This window comes from Nannobrachium achirus, assembly GCF_963921795.1.
Source record: "Nannobrachium achirus genome assembly, chromosome: 1".
NCBI lineage: Eukaryota > Metazoa > Chordata > Actinopteri > Myctophiformes > Myctophidae > Nannobrachium > Nannobrachium achirus.
The window spans coordinates 65932215-65948415 of NC_137810.1; the positions used below are offsets into that span (position 1 = coordinate 65932215).

At 41.8% G+C, this 16201-nt stretch overlaps 1 protein-coding gene across 1 annotated transcript in view; it reads right to left on the minus strand.

Moving 5' to 3' along the window:
- Positions 1 to 16201, minus strand: part of LOC308293473 (nardilysin-like) — a 65816-nt gene that overhangs the window by 41372 nt on the left and 8243 nt on the right. The window contains exons 4-9 of the mRNA XM_080736011.1: positions 13197 to 13413; positions 10932 to 11013; positions 9034 to 9187; positions 4667 to 4740; positions 2085 to 2180; positions 1174 to 1296 (exon numbers count right to left, since the gene is read on the minus strand). Of these exons, the coding sequence (XP_080592137.1) occupies positions 1174 to 1296; positions 2085 to 2180; positions 4667 to 4740; positions 9034 to 9187; positions 10932 to 11013; positions 13197 to 13413 (746 nt within the window). The remainder of the gene's footprint in view (positions 1 to 1173; positions 1297 to 2084; positions 2181 to 4666; positions 4741 to 9033; positions 9188 to 10931; positions 11014 to 13196; positions 13414 to 16201) is intronic.

A 16201-nucleotide genomic window follows, 5' to 3' on the forward strand; every position in this document is an offset into this window, starting at 1 on the left:
ATAAATAAATACTATTTCCTTAACCCATTTAGGCCTAGAATTATTGACTGCTTTAACCAGTGAAAAATAGCAGATCTACAAGCTCGAGCTTGTAGATTTGCTATTTTTAAAAGTCGTGAAAATGTGTGCAAATCTTTGAATATAATGTATTTTCAAAGCGAACGTTTGTAACTCAAATTTTGCTTCTGTGTGGTCCCTGGAACTAAATATTTTGAGATGGGAGTCCGTGGCCAAATAAATATCATTTTGGGGGTCCTTCACATGAAAACGTTTGAGAACCACTGACATAGTAGTCTCTAACTGACTAAGTGAAAAGGACCTTTTCTTTGACGATGGCTGGCCAGATTGCTGACATAGAAACATAGGTTTTTCAAAAAACCTTAGAAGGATTCAAAAGACACTCGATTGGGTCAAAATTGTAATTTTCACAATTTTTCAAAAATAGCAGATCCACAAGCTCGCAGCGCGGCACTCGGTGCCGCGCTGTGAGCTTGTACATCTGCTATTTTTCTATAGTTAAAGCATTCAATAGTCTCAGGCCTAAATAAACTCTGTCTAAGGAAGGAGTCTTCCTTAATTGTTTATGCTGAGAGAGTTTAAAGGCACGGTGGCGCAGTGGTTAGCGCTTCGCCTCACAGCTAGAAGGTCCTGGGTTTGATTCCCGCCAGGGGACGCTGTGGGCGCTGGGGCGTGTTCCTCCCTCCGCGTCATCAGCGCCCACACCCTAGGTGGGGTCGGCGATAGGGCCTTTCTGTGTGGAGTTTGCATGTTCTCCCCGTGTCTCCTAGGGTTGATACCCTCACAAAAACATGCAGTAATCCTGGTCTCAATAATGCCTCCCCCTTGCCAGCCGGGGCGCCTGATGGAGGGGAAAGGAACTGGTTGGAATAACGTGTTCCTTCCACGTGCTACGTCCATCCCAGGGAAATCCCCCCTGTCAGGTGAAAAGAAACAACTTGGACTACCCATGTATAGAAGGAAGCATGTTGTCCGTTGTCTCCCCAGGCGCAGCAGAGGGAGAGCAGAGCCCAGGATTACATAGGCAATTGGCCCTGGGTGAAAATGGGTTGCAAAATCGTGGGATAAAAAGTTATAAAAAAATAAAAATAAATAAAAAGAGAGAGTTTTCTGCCAGTTTTCCCTTCATCAGTCATATTTATTTTGATGCGTTACCTTTGGACTGCACGGCCAGGGTCATGTAGTGGGCGGAGTAGTATCTCTTCCAGAAGTCCCGGAGCCTCTGGTAGGTGTTGATGCCTTTCTCTCTGGGCTCGTGTTTTAATGTCTGGGCGTTACCTGGGAAGTGACATGACATACAGTGTGTTCAATGTGTGCGGTATGTGGTGTGACCTGTGAAAGCCTCATCTGCAAATACATCAAATACATTCAAATTAGTGGCATGTCTTACTTTGCGTTCAGACTACGGGGACCCTTCAAGTGCTGCTCAAGCTAGTCTCGCGTGGAGCAACAGAAGCTCTTTTGCTGTGTTGATATGGCGGTGTGATACTTGTGATACTTGTGTTGCATTGACTAGCATTGACTGCTATGTGCACTTTTTTGTTTGGCACTGTTTGTTAGGTTGTGCTTTGAGTATAGCTTTTTCTTGTGTGTGTGACGAGTCACTTATGAGCGTTGAATGTTTCGTGGTCACTTTATGTATATATTCTTCTTTTTTGCAATAGCTTTTCGACACTTTATGTTTATATTCTTCTTTTTTTGTGCTTGCTCTTTGGACTACAGTACTCTTATATCCTTTTCCTACTTGTTGTAACTTGTAACCTTAAACTGCTGTGCTGCCTCTGGGCAACTGAATTTCCCCCGTGGGATAATAAAGGTATCCATCTATCTATCTATCTATCTATCTATCTATCTCTGCAAATGATCAAGTGATAAAGCAGAAGTGAAGCCTCCTCCCTGCTTCCGTTTCATCTTTACAGTCGCGCAAATTTCTCCAAACCATAAATCTAAATTATCTAAGCTTGTATAGCTTGCTGCTTAGCAAATGGTGAAATTACTTTCTCTAAAACTATGACTGGTTGATGCGGTACTTGTGCGTGCTTGCTGTGTACGTGTGCATGTCTCACCCCAGCAGAACTTGCCCATGGGGTGTCCGGGCTTCGCCAGGCTCCCAAACAACATCTCCTTACGATGGGAGTCAGAGGGTCTCGCCAACTGGTACTCTGCACGAGAGAAAGAGAACAGGAAGGTGAGGGGTAGGAGCAGGGACGTGCTGGCCATTGGGAAAAGCAGGACAACCGAACGGCCGGTTCATTCCCGGGCCGGTTCAGGCCGGCCATTAGGAAAAAAAATAAAATAAATGCCGGCCTTTGTTCCATTTTGGGGGCTGGCGCAGCCAACAAAGTAAATCGTCACTGTCGGGCAGAAACCTTGTATCTCCAAGTTTTTGCAAAGCAAAGCCCCGCTTCATCATACAAGGCCGTCACACAAAAGTAGTGAAAACAGCAGATCTACAAGCACACAACGCCTCGCACCGTGTGCTTGCAGATCGTCTGTTTTCACTAGTTTAAATCATTTTTATAACGATAAATACAAAACAAACGGTTTTGGACATACAAGGTTTCCACCCGACAACAACGAAATATAACTCATGTAATTGGCCCACTGGCTTGTCACTTTGTCACAAATCTTTGAGTAGCAGCAGTGCTATAGAGAGAGATCTCTCTCTATAGCGCGCAATGAGGGCCTCTCCAACTCTTTTTCCCGGGCTGAATCAGGGGCCCAGCACGTCCCCGGGTAGGAGGGCTTTATGAATGAAGACAGAAGAAGTGCTTCTGTGTGGTGCAGTGGTAAAGTGCCTGCCCACCACCACAACAGAGGTGGTGAGTTCAAATCCATCGTGGTGCATCTGGCTTTGTTGGACGTCTATGCGAACACAACTGGCCCGTGTTCCGGGGAGGGTGATATCTATCATTGCATGTATTCCTACCGCGTGATTCAAAATAACGGCGTAGTTCGGCCAGTGGAGACGCCCCTCTCGTTCCGCGAATTCGAATAAGCTTTAAGGAAATGCTGAGTATGAACGTTAATTCACATTTTATGGTTTCCTTAATTGTTTCCTTAATTGTTTCCTACAGCCCATGTTTTACAACTGTATTACATTTTTGGCTGTTGTAAATAAACAGTTATGTCTTCTAAGTTATGTCTGCACTTTCTAGTAGTGAACAAAACAAGACAGTATATTTTTATCTTTTCAAAGTGTGTTGTGAGCCGTTTTCAGTCTTTTCACTAATTCTAATTTCTCTTTATGTACCATGCCAACCCATTAAAAAAACACCCAGCACAGAAGATAAATAAAATGAGAGGCCTTTCAAAGTACAAGTGTCAAGTTTATTTTGAGCACAGCACAAAAGTGTCAAGTGCAGGCTTTAACAGTTAATGCGTGTGTGTTGTTAAGAGGGGCGTCTCTATAGAGTATAGGGGCGTCTCCACTGGCCGAATTGCGCCGTTATTTTGAATCACGCATTCCTACCGACTGGGGCGGCACCTGTCAGCAGGGAGTGTTGGGTGGGAGGAGTAGGACGAAGGCTCTACGTCCTCTTGGTGGGGGCTCCTCACTGGCAGGTGAGTCAGTAGGATACAACAAACACCCACAAAACTGTGATTAGTGATGAAAAGTGATGAGTCATCGCTTTTCATCACTAAATCATTTTCTGGGGCCATTTGTAGCCCAAGGAATGTTTTTGGTGCAAAACAAATGCTTGCAATGGATTCCGCATCATGACAAACCCCTAGTTAGACCCCTCACATCCTACTTAAATACCCAGAAAAAATTTTTTTCTGGGTATTTTCCTCCTGTATAGAAAGTCGATGGGAGCCCAACTTGATTTAGCCGCTGTGGCGACCCCAAAGGTTGCAAACTCGGGAGCCCTAGCTAAATCATTAGAGCAAGCCCTGGGCTACATCTGTGCAAAATGTTGCGCTTTTAGACAGATTTGCACAAAATTAGCATTTGCTCCCCTTAACGCCCGGCACTAACAGCAGTGACAACACAAAAATGTGTGTGTGGAGGAATAAATTGGCATAATGACTAAACTGGGGAGAAAAGGGGTAAAAAAAAAATGGCTACTCTAAAATAAAATTAAAAGAAGTGGTTCTGATGTCCACCAGAGGGAGCAGGAAAGGCTAACTGGAGAAGAAAATGGACGCCATAATCAGGCTCTTACTCCAGTATGCTGTATGTTCAGTCAAGGTACTACTATTCACAGTTGTTCAGTCCAGCACTTTGATCTACAAGCTTGTAGATTGGCTATTTTTGGAAGCATAAAATGACTTGTCTTAGTTCTACTGGATGTCCTGTCCACTAGTTCTCCCCAACATTTTAGTCAAGTCTTATTTTTTGGGTCAAAATTGTCGATCTACAGTATCTAGTCATTTTTTGTCATCATAGCTTAGTTTTTATTTAGTTTTTGCTAGTGAAACGTTTTGGTAATTTTTGGTCATAGTTTTAGTCTACAAATTAGCACTGCTCTGGACGGACACACAGACAAATAGACAGAGTCCAGAAGGACCTGGGGGGGACACCAGTCATGGGTCATGTCATCCAGCTTTTTAACAAGGAAACCACTGTGGTGGATTAAATGGCCAATCAGTGATGGCATTGTTGGGTGAAAAGGCCAATCAGTGATGAGAAGGCTGCGGTACTGACCACTGTCCACGGCCTCCACCTCTCTGTCGATGGCGTCTTCTATCATCAGAGGACAAATGAAGAACTGGGCCCACCTGCAGAACACGCACACGCGCGCACACACACACACACACACGCACACACGCACACGCACACACACACGCACACGCACACGCACACACACACACACACTTGAAGGGCATGTTAAACAATGCAAAACACTAACTATCAGACTTTCAGATCAGGTCAGTTTTCCAAAAATCTTATCCCCGAAGGCAAATCGTGTTAATTTATGGCTTACATGTTTCTTAGGGGTATTAAGGCGTGCTGAATCCAAATCTGCTGTATGTCCAGCTCAAAAATGGCCGACAAGCCCTCAAAATGGACCATTTAACCCTCTAAGGCCCACTGTTGTAATATTACAACGTTTGTATTTTATCCAAAAAAAGGTTTAAATCATTTTATTTTAGCTCCCCCTACCACCTAAACATCACCATTGGATTCTATTGTTTAGTATTACAATGCCATTGGCCACAATATTTGCATATAAATACCCCCCACAGGGGCTGACATTCACACCCGCTGACATTCCAGAGTTTTGACGAACAACATCTCACTTTTTCATGGAAGCTATTCCTCACAAAAACATAAGTAAAATGCCTGTACTATTTTTTTTGGTGATCATTAGAATGTCTACTCTAGAACATGTACATATGTTATTATTGTGAAAAATATCCCCCGTATGTAAATTAGAGCATGATTTTTGATTTATGGCTATAAAACCTTACAAAAACATTTTTTTGAAAAAAAAACATTACATTTTCCTCTTATTAGGACTCCTACAACACCATCTGATTTTTTTCAATTTTTTATTTCAAGTATTTCTATATTTGGGCCTTAGAGGGTTAAAGATGGCGGCCACCACTATGCTGAAACATAAAAGTGAGAATATCTCGGCTTCCAAGCCACTTTCATGCTTTCGTGTGTGTGTGTGTGTGTGTGTGTGTGTGGCGCGCGCGTGCGTTCTTGCTTAGACATGGTCTGCATGTGTGTGTGGTGTGGGCTGTCATTTTGTTATGTTGCTGTTGGTAGTCATGGCAGCCAGTTCCCACCTGATGTCATGTGGGAGTTCAGACTCATCCAGACCATAATGAATAACTGATAGCTTGCATAACATCTTCAGGCTAGGACTTAAATCTAAGATGTACAGGTCATCAGTGAGTGCTTGTGGGTATGCTCCATTGAATCCTCCAAAGATGATGATACGATCTCCCACCAAGCAACAGCACATCCCATACATCCTACACGGGTCTTTCCCCTTGGTCTCAACCTGCTTCCAGGAAAAAGTCTCTGGACTGAATTTCCACAGATCATTGAAGTACTGGTTCAAGTTCCCGCCACCAAATATGTACAGCTCTCCATTGTAGTAAAAGGCTGAATGACTTGAACGTTCTTCTGGGAGAAGCTGTGCAGAAAGTGTCTTCAGCCAGCAGTTGGTATCTGTGTCAAACACAGTGTTGTTGTTGCTGAAGTAGTCTAAGCTACTACTCCAGCCCCCAAATACAAACATCTTTGTTCCAATGATGGTGGCAGAGTGATTGTAGGAAGCAGGGGGTGGAGTTCCTCTGGTGTTAATTAAAGACCAGACCATTATGCTGGTGTCCAACTTGTACATGTCAATGATGTCATTAGTATTTTTTATTGAGCTGGGTGTCTCCTCCGTACACATATATGACCTTCTCCAGGACACAGGCTGTGTGGGAATGCCTTGCTTCTGGAATAGTCCCAGAAACATTGGGTTTGAACCATCTGTGGGTGTCGACATCAAAGGCATAAAGCACATTGCAGTAAGGATACCCTCCCCAGATGTAGACAATGTCTTCTACCAGCACAGCTGTGTGGCCCCAGCGCCAGGAGGGAACCTCAAGGGGACGTCGTCCTCTTCCATTCGTCACTGGGGGCAACTTCCTCCAACGCAAAGACACTGTGTTGAAGATGTGGACTTCAATCTGATCCCTGTAGTTCTGGTAGTTGTTGTATCCTCCAAATGAGTACAGCTCGTGTCCGACTACCACAGCAGCGTGGTAGAATTCTTTAGGTCCGCCTTTCAGATGTATTGTCCAGTGAAACATTTCACACACCAGCACCACCGTGAATAAGTGCTACAAATGTACAGGATTTGTTGTCAAAGGAGAGTTTAATTAGTTGGAGTAGTTGTTGAATGACATTTGGTGTATTGGACGTTTACTTTTAAAGACAAGTGCATTGGTTGTGATGACAATGTTGTGATGTCAAATGTGTGATGATGTAATTATGTAGTATTTGGAATTTCGATCCATCCAGACTAGTATAGAGCCCTGGTGGATCCCAACCAATTAAGTATAGAGGGTTTAAGTGGTCAGACTGTCATCATTCACAATGTGTGTACATTGTGAATATTATGCAGCGTTGAAGTGACTTAACACCTGAGGCAGATTATGTTTTCTGAAAAAAAAAACATTGTGTTGCTATGTATATATGAGTGGTGCACAAACGGAAATTATAATTATATATTTGGCAGTAGACCCCCATCTGAAAATGTTTAGTTCCATGGACCCCCAAGACCTTGCCTGGCGTTGCCAGCCTCTATCACATACTTTGTTTTGGGAAGAGAGTCTGGGATTTCAGGAAGAGTTTTCATTTCTGGGGTTTGCCCCAAACCACTTGCCCCAAGCCTACAGAAACCATGTGCCCCAAGCATACAACCCTGATTGGCCAACCCTTGAAGCTGGTTGAGGAAATAGAATCTCAATGGATCGGTGCCAGACCGTACTAAAACACCACTACCGCCAGGGGGTGTTGTTGTGTTCGGTCTGGTTTATTAACCAGGCAACCGAAGACCCCCAAGAGATATATATTTTTAAATTCATATATTCAAAGAAAAAAAAAAGTGAGGCACTATCAGTGTTGATTTCGTCGACTAAAACTATGACGAAAAATGTTTGTTGTTGTTTTTTTCACTGACGAAAACTAAATAAAAACTAAATAAAAATTAAGATGTGATGACTAAAACTATTGACAATTTCGTAGACAAAATACAAACTAGACCAAAACGTTAGGGAGGGACCATAGTGGAGAAGAGTCATTTTATGTTTGGTTGTTCTCAGGTGTCGCGTGCTGAAAATAGCCGATCTACAAGCTCACAACGCGTCTTTCAGCACACAACCAAGTGTAAAACCAGTCATTACGATGCCATCAAGGCCTGCCAAAATACATTTTAGTCGGCTAAATCAACTGTAGATTTAGTCGCCTAAAATCTTATGACATTTAGTCGACTAAAATTAGACTAAAACTAAAACTTTTCAGGTGACTAAATTATGACTAATACTAAATTACATTTTATTCAAAAGACTATGACTAAAACTAAATCCAAATTTGCTGTCAAAAACAACACTGCGCACTATGAGGGGAAGCAGTGGCAAAGGGTCACGTAGGATATCTGACCAATTCCCCGGCAGCTTGTTCTGACCAGCCATCTTACGTTGTATCCCTTGAGTTGCCCCTTCTGACTTATTTTCCAGCCGTATAGTTTCCCTTTATCAGACAGAAAGAAGGGTATGGTTTTCATGCTTAAAGGGCAATTCCAGGCTAAAAGCCCACATACAGGGTTCCCAGTTCCCACACATCTTTACCAATTCATTTCCAAAACTTTTCCCGAATGTTTAACCCGATTTCAAGGACTATATAACGATAATTCAGCTCAATAACGAGTTGCTTACTCCTATGCACAATGCCCAAAGACAGGTAGTGTATGCCAGTGGTTCTCAACCTTTTCAGGCCGTGACCGCCGAAATAATCATATTTGAACTGGGGACCCCGGCACCCTGACGAGCACTAAGAGTTGAGGAATTTTGTATAACACGGTTTTATTGTGAAAATAGCAGATCTACAAGCTCACAACGCCTCGCGTTGCGAGGCGTTGTGAGCATGTAGATCGGCTATTTTCACAATTTCTGCCTCTAATATTTGACAATTTGGCCAATGTTTAATTTTTCATTTCAGAGGTTAGGGTTAGGACCCTTGATCAATTCCAAAACCTTTCCAGTACTGGAAAGATATTTTTCGAATTTCAAAATATTTCCAGGAATTTCATAACCGTGAGAACCCTGCACATACCAGCTCTGCCAGCGTGATGGAACCGGTTCCTGGTTCCAGAGTCCGACGCTTTCTACAAAACCATGGCGGAGGGCGGCGTGCCATCTCTAGCGACCTTGAGCCACGTGACGCCGGGCCGAGTGTTGCGAAGGTCGCTTGAGCCGACTCAGTGCCGTTTGAGTTCGAGGGACAGAATGGTAAATAATGTTTAGGCAAGAGCGTTTGTCTTCTGACCGAGAAGCAGCCGTGCTCACCTGTCGAGTGCGTCGTGGAAATACTTCCTCTGGACGTCGAACTGGAAGATGGTTCTCTCACAGTCTGTGGAGGCGTTGTCACTCCCTCCATGCTTCTTCAGGAAGGCATCGAAGCCGTTCTCTGCTGGATACTTCTCACTGCCCATAAACACCACTGGAACAAGACACACACATCTCACTACACACTTCTCTCTGCCCGTATACACCACTGCAACTAGGGGTGGGCGATATGGAAAAATACAATATCACAATATTTTCCCAAGCTGTATCACAAATCGATACACGATTTTATCACAAGTCTTTTGTCATGTTGGTTTTTATGGTTATTTTTCAAGGTACTTGACAAAAACTAGACTCTCTGGGTTCCTTTTGGGAGGTCTAAATTGAACTTTACAAGTATGTAACTCTGACAGTATACAAATGAGAACTACTGATTTAGACCAAAATGCAGGTTTAAATTGAATTATGCAATGAATCTCTGTATTAACGATTAAACAGGATTTTTTACAAGGCTACCTCAATTGTATCACGATATATACGATACCTCTGAAAAGGCATATCGTGGAGACATTGTATCGTCTCAACGATAATTATCACCATATTGCCTAGCCCTAACTGCAACCAAAATACACACACGGTCTGTCCACTGGTCGCATTAAAGCACAACAGATATCGGATTTATCAGTCTTCTGTAGACTCATATATCGGCTGGCCAATAGTACAGACCAAATGGCCTATCAAAGATATATTGTTGCCAATACTTTCGTACTTATACTCAAAAAGTTTGAAATTTTGAATTCCAGACTTATATTTTAAATTTAGAACTTTTTTTTTTCCAGAACAGAAAATATGCTTAGGGTTAAAAAAAAAAAAGGAGCAAACTGTCCCATTTTTAATTTCTTAAATGTGTATTTAATTAGCTGTGTCCACTCTTATCAGCTCTTCCTAACGCTACAGTGGGACATGTTGCTGCTGGTCTATCAAATCCAGATCTTCGCACCACCTTACTCCCAGTGACAACCCCTGGAAACTATGTTTCCTATTGTATCGCATCAATACCTACAGTGCTTTGGTGATACTCTAGTCTACACAGACATAACTTCTGAAGGGAGACACAGAGAGCAAGAGAGGGAGAGATGGAGAGAAAGATGCCTAATTTATGCTCTGCTGTACAACAGTATAGCAGTGTAGCAGACCTACTAGCTCACAACGCATCATAAATGCGACACTGTGACTCTGTCCACCATCACTGTGTATAACAGGGGTGGGCAACTTTGATGATGGCAAGGGCCACTATATTTCCACCTTCACTGCAGAGGGCCACATTGCATATTGCTACTCCTAGCATATTGCTAGTCCTACTTTGTCATATCTCATATAAAAAAGAAGCAAAAATAGCTGATCAGCTAGCTCAAAACGCATCGTGCTGCGATGCGTTTTGAGCTTGTAGATCGGCTATTTTTGCTTCTTTTGGCTACTATAATAGACTGACGGAATTAAATGTTCATGTTGGAATTGTAACAGCTGAAATAAATATAATATTATCTGTATTATTATATAGATTATTATTATGAATAATATATCAGTATTCCGGTATTAACCTGCGGGCCGCATTAATTGAAGGTGGGGGCCGCATGTGGCCCCCGGGCCGCCAGTTGCCCATGTATGGTGTATAACATAGTATCAATCAGGCTATTATAGTGGACTAGATCAGTGGTTCTCAAAGTGGATTCCAGGGACTACGTCGGTTCCTTTATAGGGGTCTAAATTGACCCTTACAAGTCTGTAACTCTGACAGTGTACAAATGGAACCAAATGAACCCGTTACTGTCAGAGTTAAGGGGAGATCATGAAACTTGAAGGTTTGAGAAGCCCTGAACTAAATAGAGGTGACTCACTGTGTTCCAGGAAGTGTGCAAGGCCGGGCAGGTCTTCAGGGTCACTGAAGCTTCCCACGTCGATACACAACGCTGCTGCAGACTGTGCACGCACAAAGATACATCTCAACAACTGTTCTGCTCATTTGTTTTCCTAATTTAACACACGAATGTATAGTAATCATTATTACAGTGCTTTGTTGAATGCTTGATTCTGATTGGTCAATCGCTGAATTAAAAAGTGTGTTATTTCTGGATAATGACCTATGAGCTCAAGAACTGTCTAATCAACAGCTCAGAGCACCTGCTGCACTGCGTGAATTTTATGCTGTATCCAACATGACAGCCATGAAAACAATGTCATTTACAACTAAACATGTTTTTGAAAACATTTGAAGTGAAAAATAGATGATGCAAGTAAGTAATTGAACATGAATCCAACATATTAATAGAAAAGATAATGATGTGTAAACCTAATTTTATACTGTATAGTAGTATATCGATGTTGCAGAAACCCTTTGCGCCTGGTACAGGGTTCCCACCCATTTTTACCAATTCATTTCCAAAACTTTTCCAAAACTTTCCAGAATATTTAACCTAATTTCCAGGACTATATAACAATAATTCAGCTCAATAACAGGTCGCTTACTCCTATGCGCAATGCCCAAAGACAGGTAGTGTATGCCAGTGGTTCTCAACCTTTTCAGGCTGTGACCCCCGACATAATCATATTTTAACTGGGGACCCCCCCACCCTGACGAGCACTAAGAGTTGAGGAATTTTGTATAACACGTGTGAAAATAGCAGATCTACATGCTCACAACGCCTCGCAACGCACAATTTCTGCCTCTAATATTAATTTTGACAATTTGGCAAATGTTTAATTTGTCATTTCAGAGGTATTAACAAAATCAATAACCAAAGACAAGGCATAGCTATTTTTTCCAGGACCTTCCAGGACCCTTGATCAATTCCAAAACTTTTCCAGTACTGGAAAAGTATTTTTCTAATTTCAAAATATTTCCAGGAATTTCATGACCGTGGGAGCCCTGCTGATATTACAAATATAAAAAATATTTAAGAAGCACTTCTGACTTAAAAAACAGACGATTTTTTTTTTAAAAGAAAACAATGATTCTCTATGACCTCATGCACACCGGCTCCGAATTTGCCATGCGGTAGGTGGCTGCGGCTGTGTTTTTTTTCCTGATCGAACCCAGTTCGATTCGTGTGTCTTGTCACATGCGGTAAACACTCATTGATTCCTTTTATGACTCCTCTTCGGATCCGCAGTGTGGATTCCGCACAGCCTTGCACACCAAATCCAATGTGGTTTATTCATGCAGCAAATGGAAAAAACGCAACAGTCCTGTGTGCAAAGCCCTTAAACCTCCTAACTCCATTGGATCATCAACTCCAACTTGTCGAGTTAGGTGTTTTTTTCCACCACTGATTTAAATGAAGAAGTCAGACGTAAAAAAAAAAAAAAAACATTTATGGTCAAAAAACTCCACTTGAGCTGTGTTTGGGTAAAGTAATAATAATATATGGACACATTCTAGTATCTAACAAAATGTATAAAGTCACCATACCGAGATTACCGACTTTGATGAGGAAGTGTTGTGTTGTTCGAAAAACACGTTTGTTTTCTTACAGCAGAGAATATGTAGTGGGGGTCCCTGCTTAATCTCTCTCTTAGCTAAGGGGTCCTTCCTTGGCCTGAAAAACCTTGAAGACCCCTGCGCTACATGGTTGGGGCTCTTATTGCAGGTGTTTTCAAAGTGGCTGACGGGGCACCCTGGGGTGCCGCGACGGCAGTCTAGGGGTGCCACGAGATCATTTGATAATATTTGGAATTTATTTGGACACTTTTATTTATTTTATATTTTAAACTTGAAGTACAAAGTTATTTTCAGTCAGTTCTAACCAAAATGGCTATTATCTCAACGGTTTCCTCGCAACATAATCACTAAAATATCGTCACTGTCAGGCAGAAACCTCTGTCGCACAAAACTAGTGAAAACAGCGGATGCGAGGCGTTGTGTGCTTGTAGATCTGCTGTTTTCACTAGTTTAGTACATTTTATAGATGATAAATACACAACGAACGGTTTTGGACATACAAGGTTTCCACCCGACAATGACGATATGCTATAAATTATTAAAGGTGCTGGGAGTGAAAATTATAATGTAGGGGTGCCTTGGATTTTTAAAAAAATGTATAGGGTGCCCTGAGACAAAAAAGTTTGGGAACCCCTGTCTGCATAGCATAGCACATGTGACCAACCTGCTTCTCAGAGCTTCCTTTGGGCTTCTCCTCTTCCTCGCTCTCATCCTCTTCCTCACTGTGTCCTTCCTCTTCCTCTCTAGGCCCCTCCTCTTCCTGTTGTTCCCTTCCTGCTTCCTTCTCAGCCTCCTCCTCCTCTCTCCTCCGTTCCTTTGCGTCCGCCTCGGTGAAGTCAGAGATGAGGAGCGCTCTGAGGCCGTTGGCCAGCTCGATGTATCTGCACAACACACACACACACACACACAGCTCAAATGTTATTTAGCAAATTACAAATGTCCATGTTGTTATGCTAATACGATATATGGTAGAGTATGTTAATACAAAATAATAATTAGCTCAAATTTATATAGCGCATAAAGTACACTTTTTACACAAGGAAAGGAAGGAACAAACTTTAATGAGAAAGAAAAAAGAAAAGGAGAGATTAACTGTGATAAAAAGTTAAGCATGGTTGGGGAGACTTCCTAACTAGACCTCAACTGGGAAAGGCCGCTATCCTGAAGAGATGTGTTTTGAGTGTGGTTTTGAAGGAAGTGAGGGAGGGGGCATCTTTAATATTGTTGGGGAGTGCTTTCCAGAGGATATGGACTAAGTAATTAGCACATTGGCAGGTACTAGAGTATGTTAATACAATACAAGCAGTACATGCTCAGGTTGGAGGTTATTCATCCATTGAACATTTAAACCCGGGTGTCTGGTAGGATACCAGGGTCCAGGGACCAGGGACACCAGCCATCTACTGGTTTGGAATAAAGTTATTTGAGGCAGACCTTGTGGACAGCAGCGGAGACTAGAGGCCTTATTTTTGTCCATTCCTTACCCCATATCCCAAAACGTCTTTGCCTTTTTTACTATTTTGAAAAACATTTTTAATATAGTTCAAATAGCTCATCTACAAGCTCACAAAGTGTCGATGTAGATCGGCTATTTCAAGTAGTTTAAAATGTTTTTTCAAAATAGTAAAAAAAAGGCAAGGAAGTTTAGAGATAAGGGGTAAAGCATGGGTGAAAATATAGCTGCAGATGTATGATTATGGTAGCTCAGACATCGTTGTAGTTACCTCTCCTGGTCAGGAGAGGGAGACAATGTCCATAAAACCTATACACCCTCTATGTGTTTGGTTTCTCAGTACACTGAAGGTAAGCCTTAGCCTGACACTCAGCCTGAATTGACATTTCGTTAATCGCAGAAACACAAAAATTAAAGGGGTGTGGCTAGCGATTCAGGGTCTGGAACTAGGCTAGGTAAGCCTGACTATCAGCCAGAATTTTCATTTCGTATCACTCCATGAACATATTTCTTTAATGGGCGTGGCTAGTGATTCAGGGGCTGGAGCCAGGCTACTCTGAACGTGAACTTAAACCTAACTGCTCCTGATTAACAGGTATAACTGTATATAAAGTGGGCTCAGTCTTAGCAAGTCTGAGTCTGATTGCAGTGTGTAGTTGTAGAATTGCTGCTTCCTACAGAAGTTCCAGGTCATTATCTGTTATCGTTTCTTGGGTTTAAATCCTATATTAGTAGACCTTGTATCTGAACTGTCCAGTCATGTCTTTTCCTATGCAAACTGCTAATAACGTATTCAATCAATCAATCTGTGCTGTTATGTCATCTGCCATTAAGATAATTTCACTGATCTGTTATTTAACTTTACATGGAATAATGACATGACTGGGAGGACCAATCTATTCCTAGCTGTCCTTAACCATGTAACCCTTATATACTGTACTTTGTTCTACAACAAATAGTGAACATTTTTTGCCATTTTTTAAATGGTTTATGTTTTGAAATCTTCAGAACATTTTTGCCTATAATGATGACCTGCTACAAATTCTTCTTGTTTTTTCATACACAAATGCCATATGCCATATTATACTTGGTCGTATGACAGCACTGTGCAACATGTCTTAATTGATTTTCTTGATTTTCCTTTGCATTCTGAAGCAGTAGGTGTTTTGTGTATTGAAGTTGGGTTAATAGGTTTTTTTTCTGAAAATCTTAAGTGACCAGATCAGATCTGCCCCGAGGATGCGTCTAGTTGTAGGCTTGTAGATTAACGCGCAACACGTTCGTACGGACAAAGTACAAACCCAGTTTTACCGTAATTCCTCCAACAGTCGTGCATGATTGGTTCTTTAGTTTACCGTATATGACAATCACACCAGCAAACTGGCTGAGGTAAGATTTTTAGAAGCCACAAATGACAGTATAAAAATAGAAAGGATTGTCAAGCCAATTTCACCAGCAACAACAACAATATAATAACAACAATAACAATAATAATAAATATTATTATAATAGTAATACTAATAGACCTGCAATAATTTATTTATTTTTTGGGACGTATTACATTCATTTGGGGACGGTTCAATTTGTATTTTGGGACGGTCCCGGGACGTAGGTGAAAAAAGTTAGTCTGGAGCCCTGGTTAGGGTTAAGGTATATCTCCGCCCCCCCGACTTTCGTCACCTCCGTGCAGCCAATCACAAGCTTCTGCTGCCTTAACCCAGTTGCTTTTTTGATACACTCGGACTGAAAGACCTGCGAAAAACACCCTCCCATATTTATCGGTACTTATGCAGAGCAGGTTTTAAAGGAATAGTATGCCTGGTGGAGTGTTTTTCAACATGTTTCAACATGACTGACAGTGAATAATGAAGATCTCTAGGATAAACACATAAAAGTGTAATGAAACATTTCTTTCCAATGTGGTCCTGCAACATAAATACAAATACAAATTCCAATAAATTATATTATAGCACCAATACATTACATTAGAGCACCACTAAAGGACATTATAGCACAGATACATTACATAGCACCAATAAATGACTTGCACGCAGCATGTCACATGAAGTCACGTTGTGTGACTGAACATGCTGTAAATCTATAAAGAGTTCATCCATGTTGAATCAAAAACCTGATTAGCACAAAACTATCTCTATCTCAAACTATAGTTAACTGGGGTCCCCCAGAGATCTATACTTGGTCCACTCCCTTTTCCT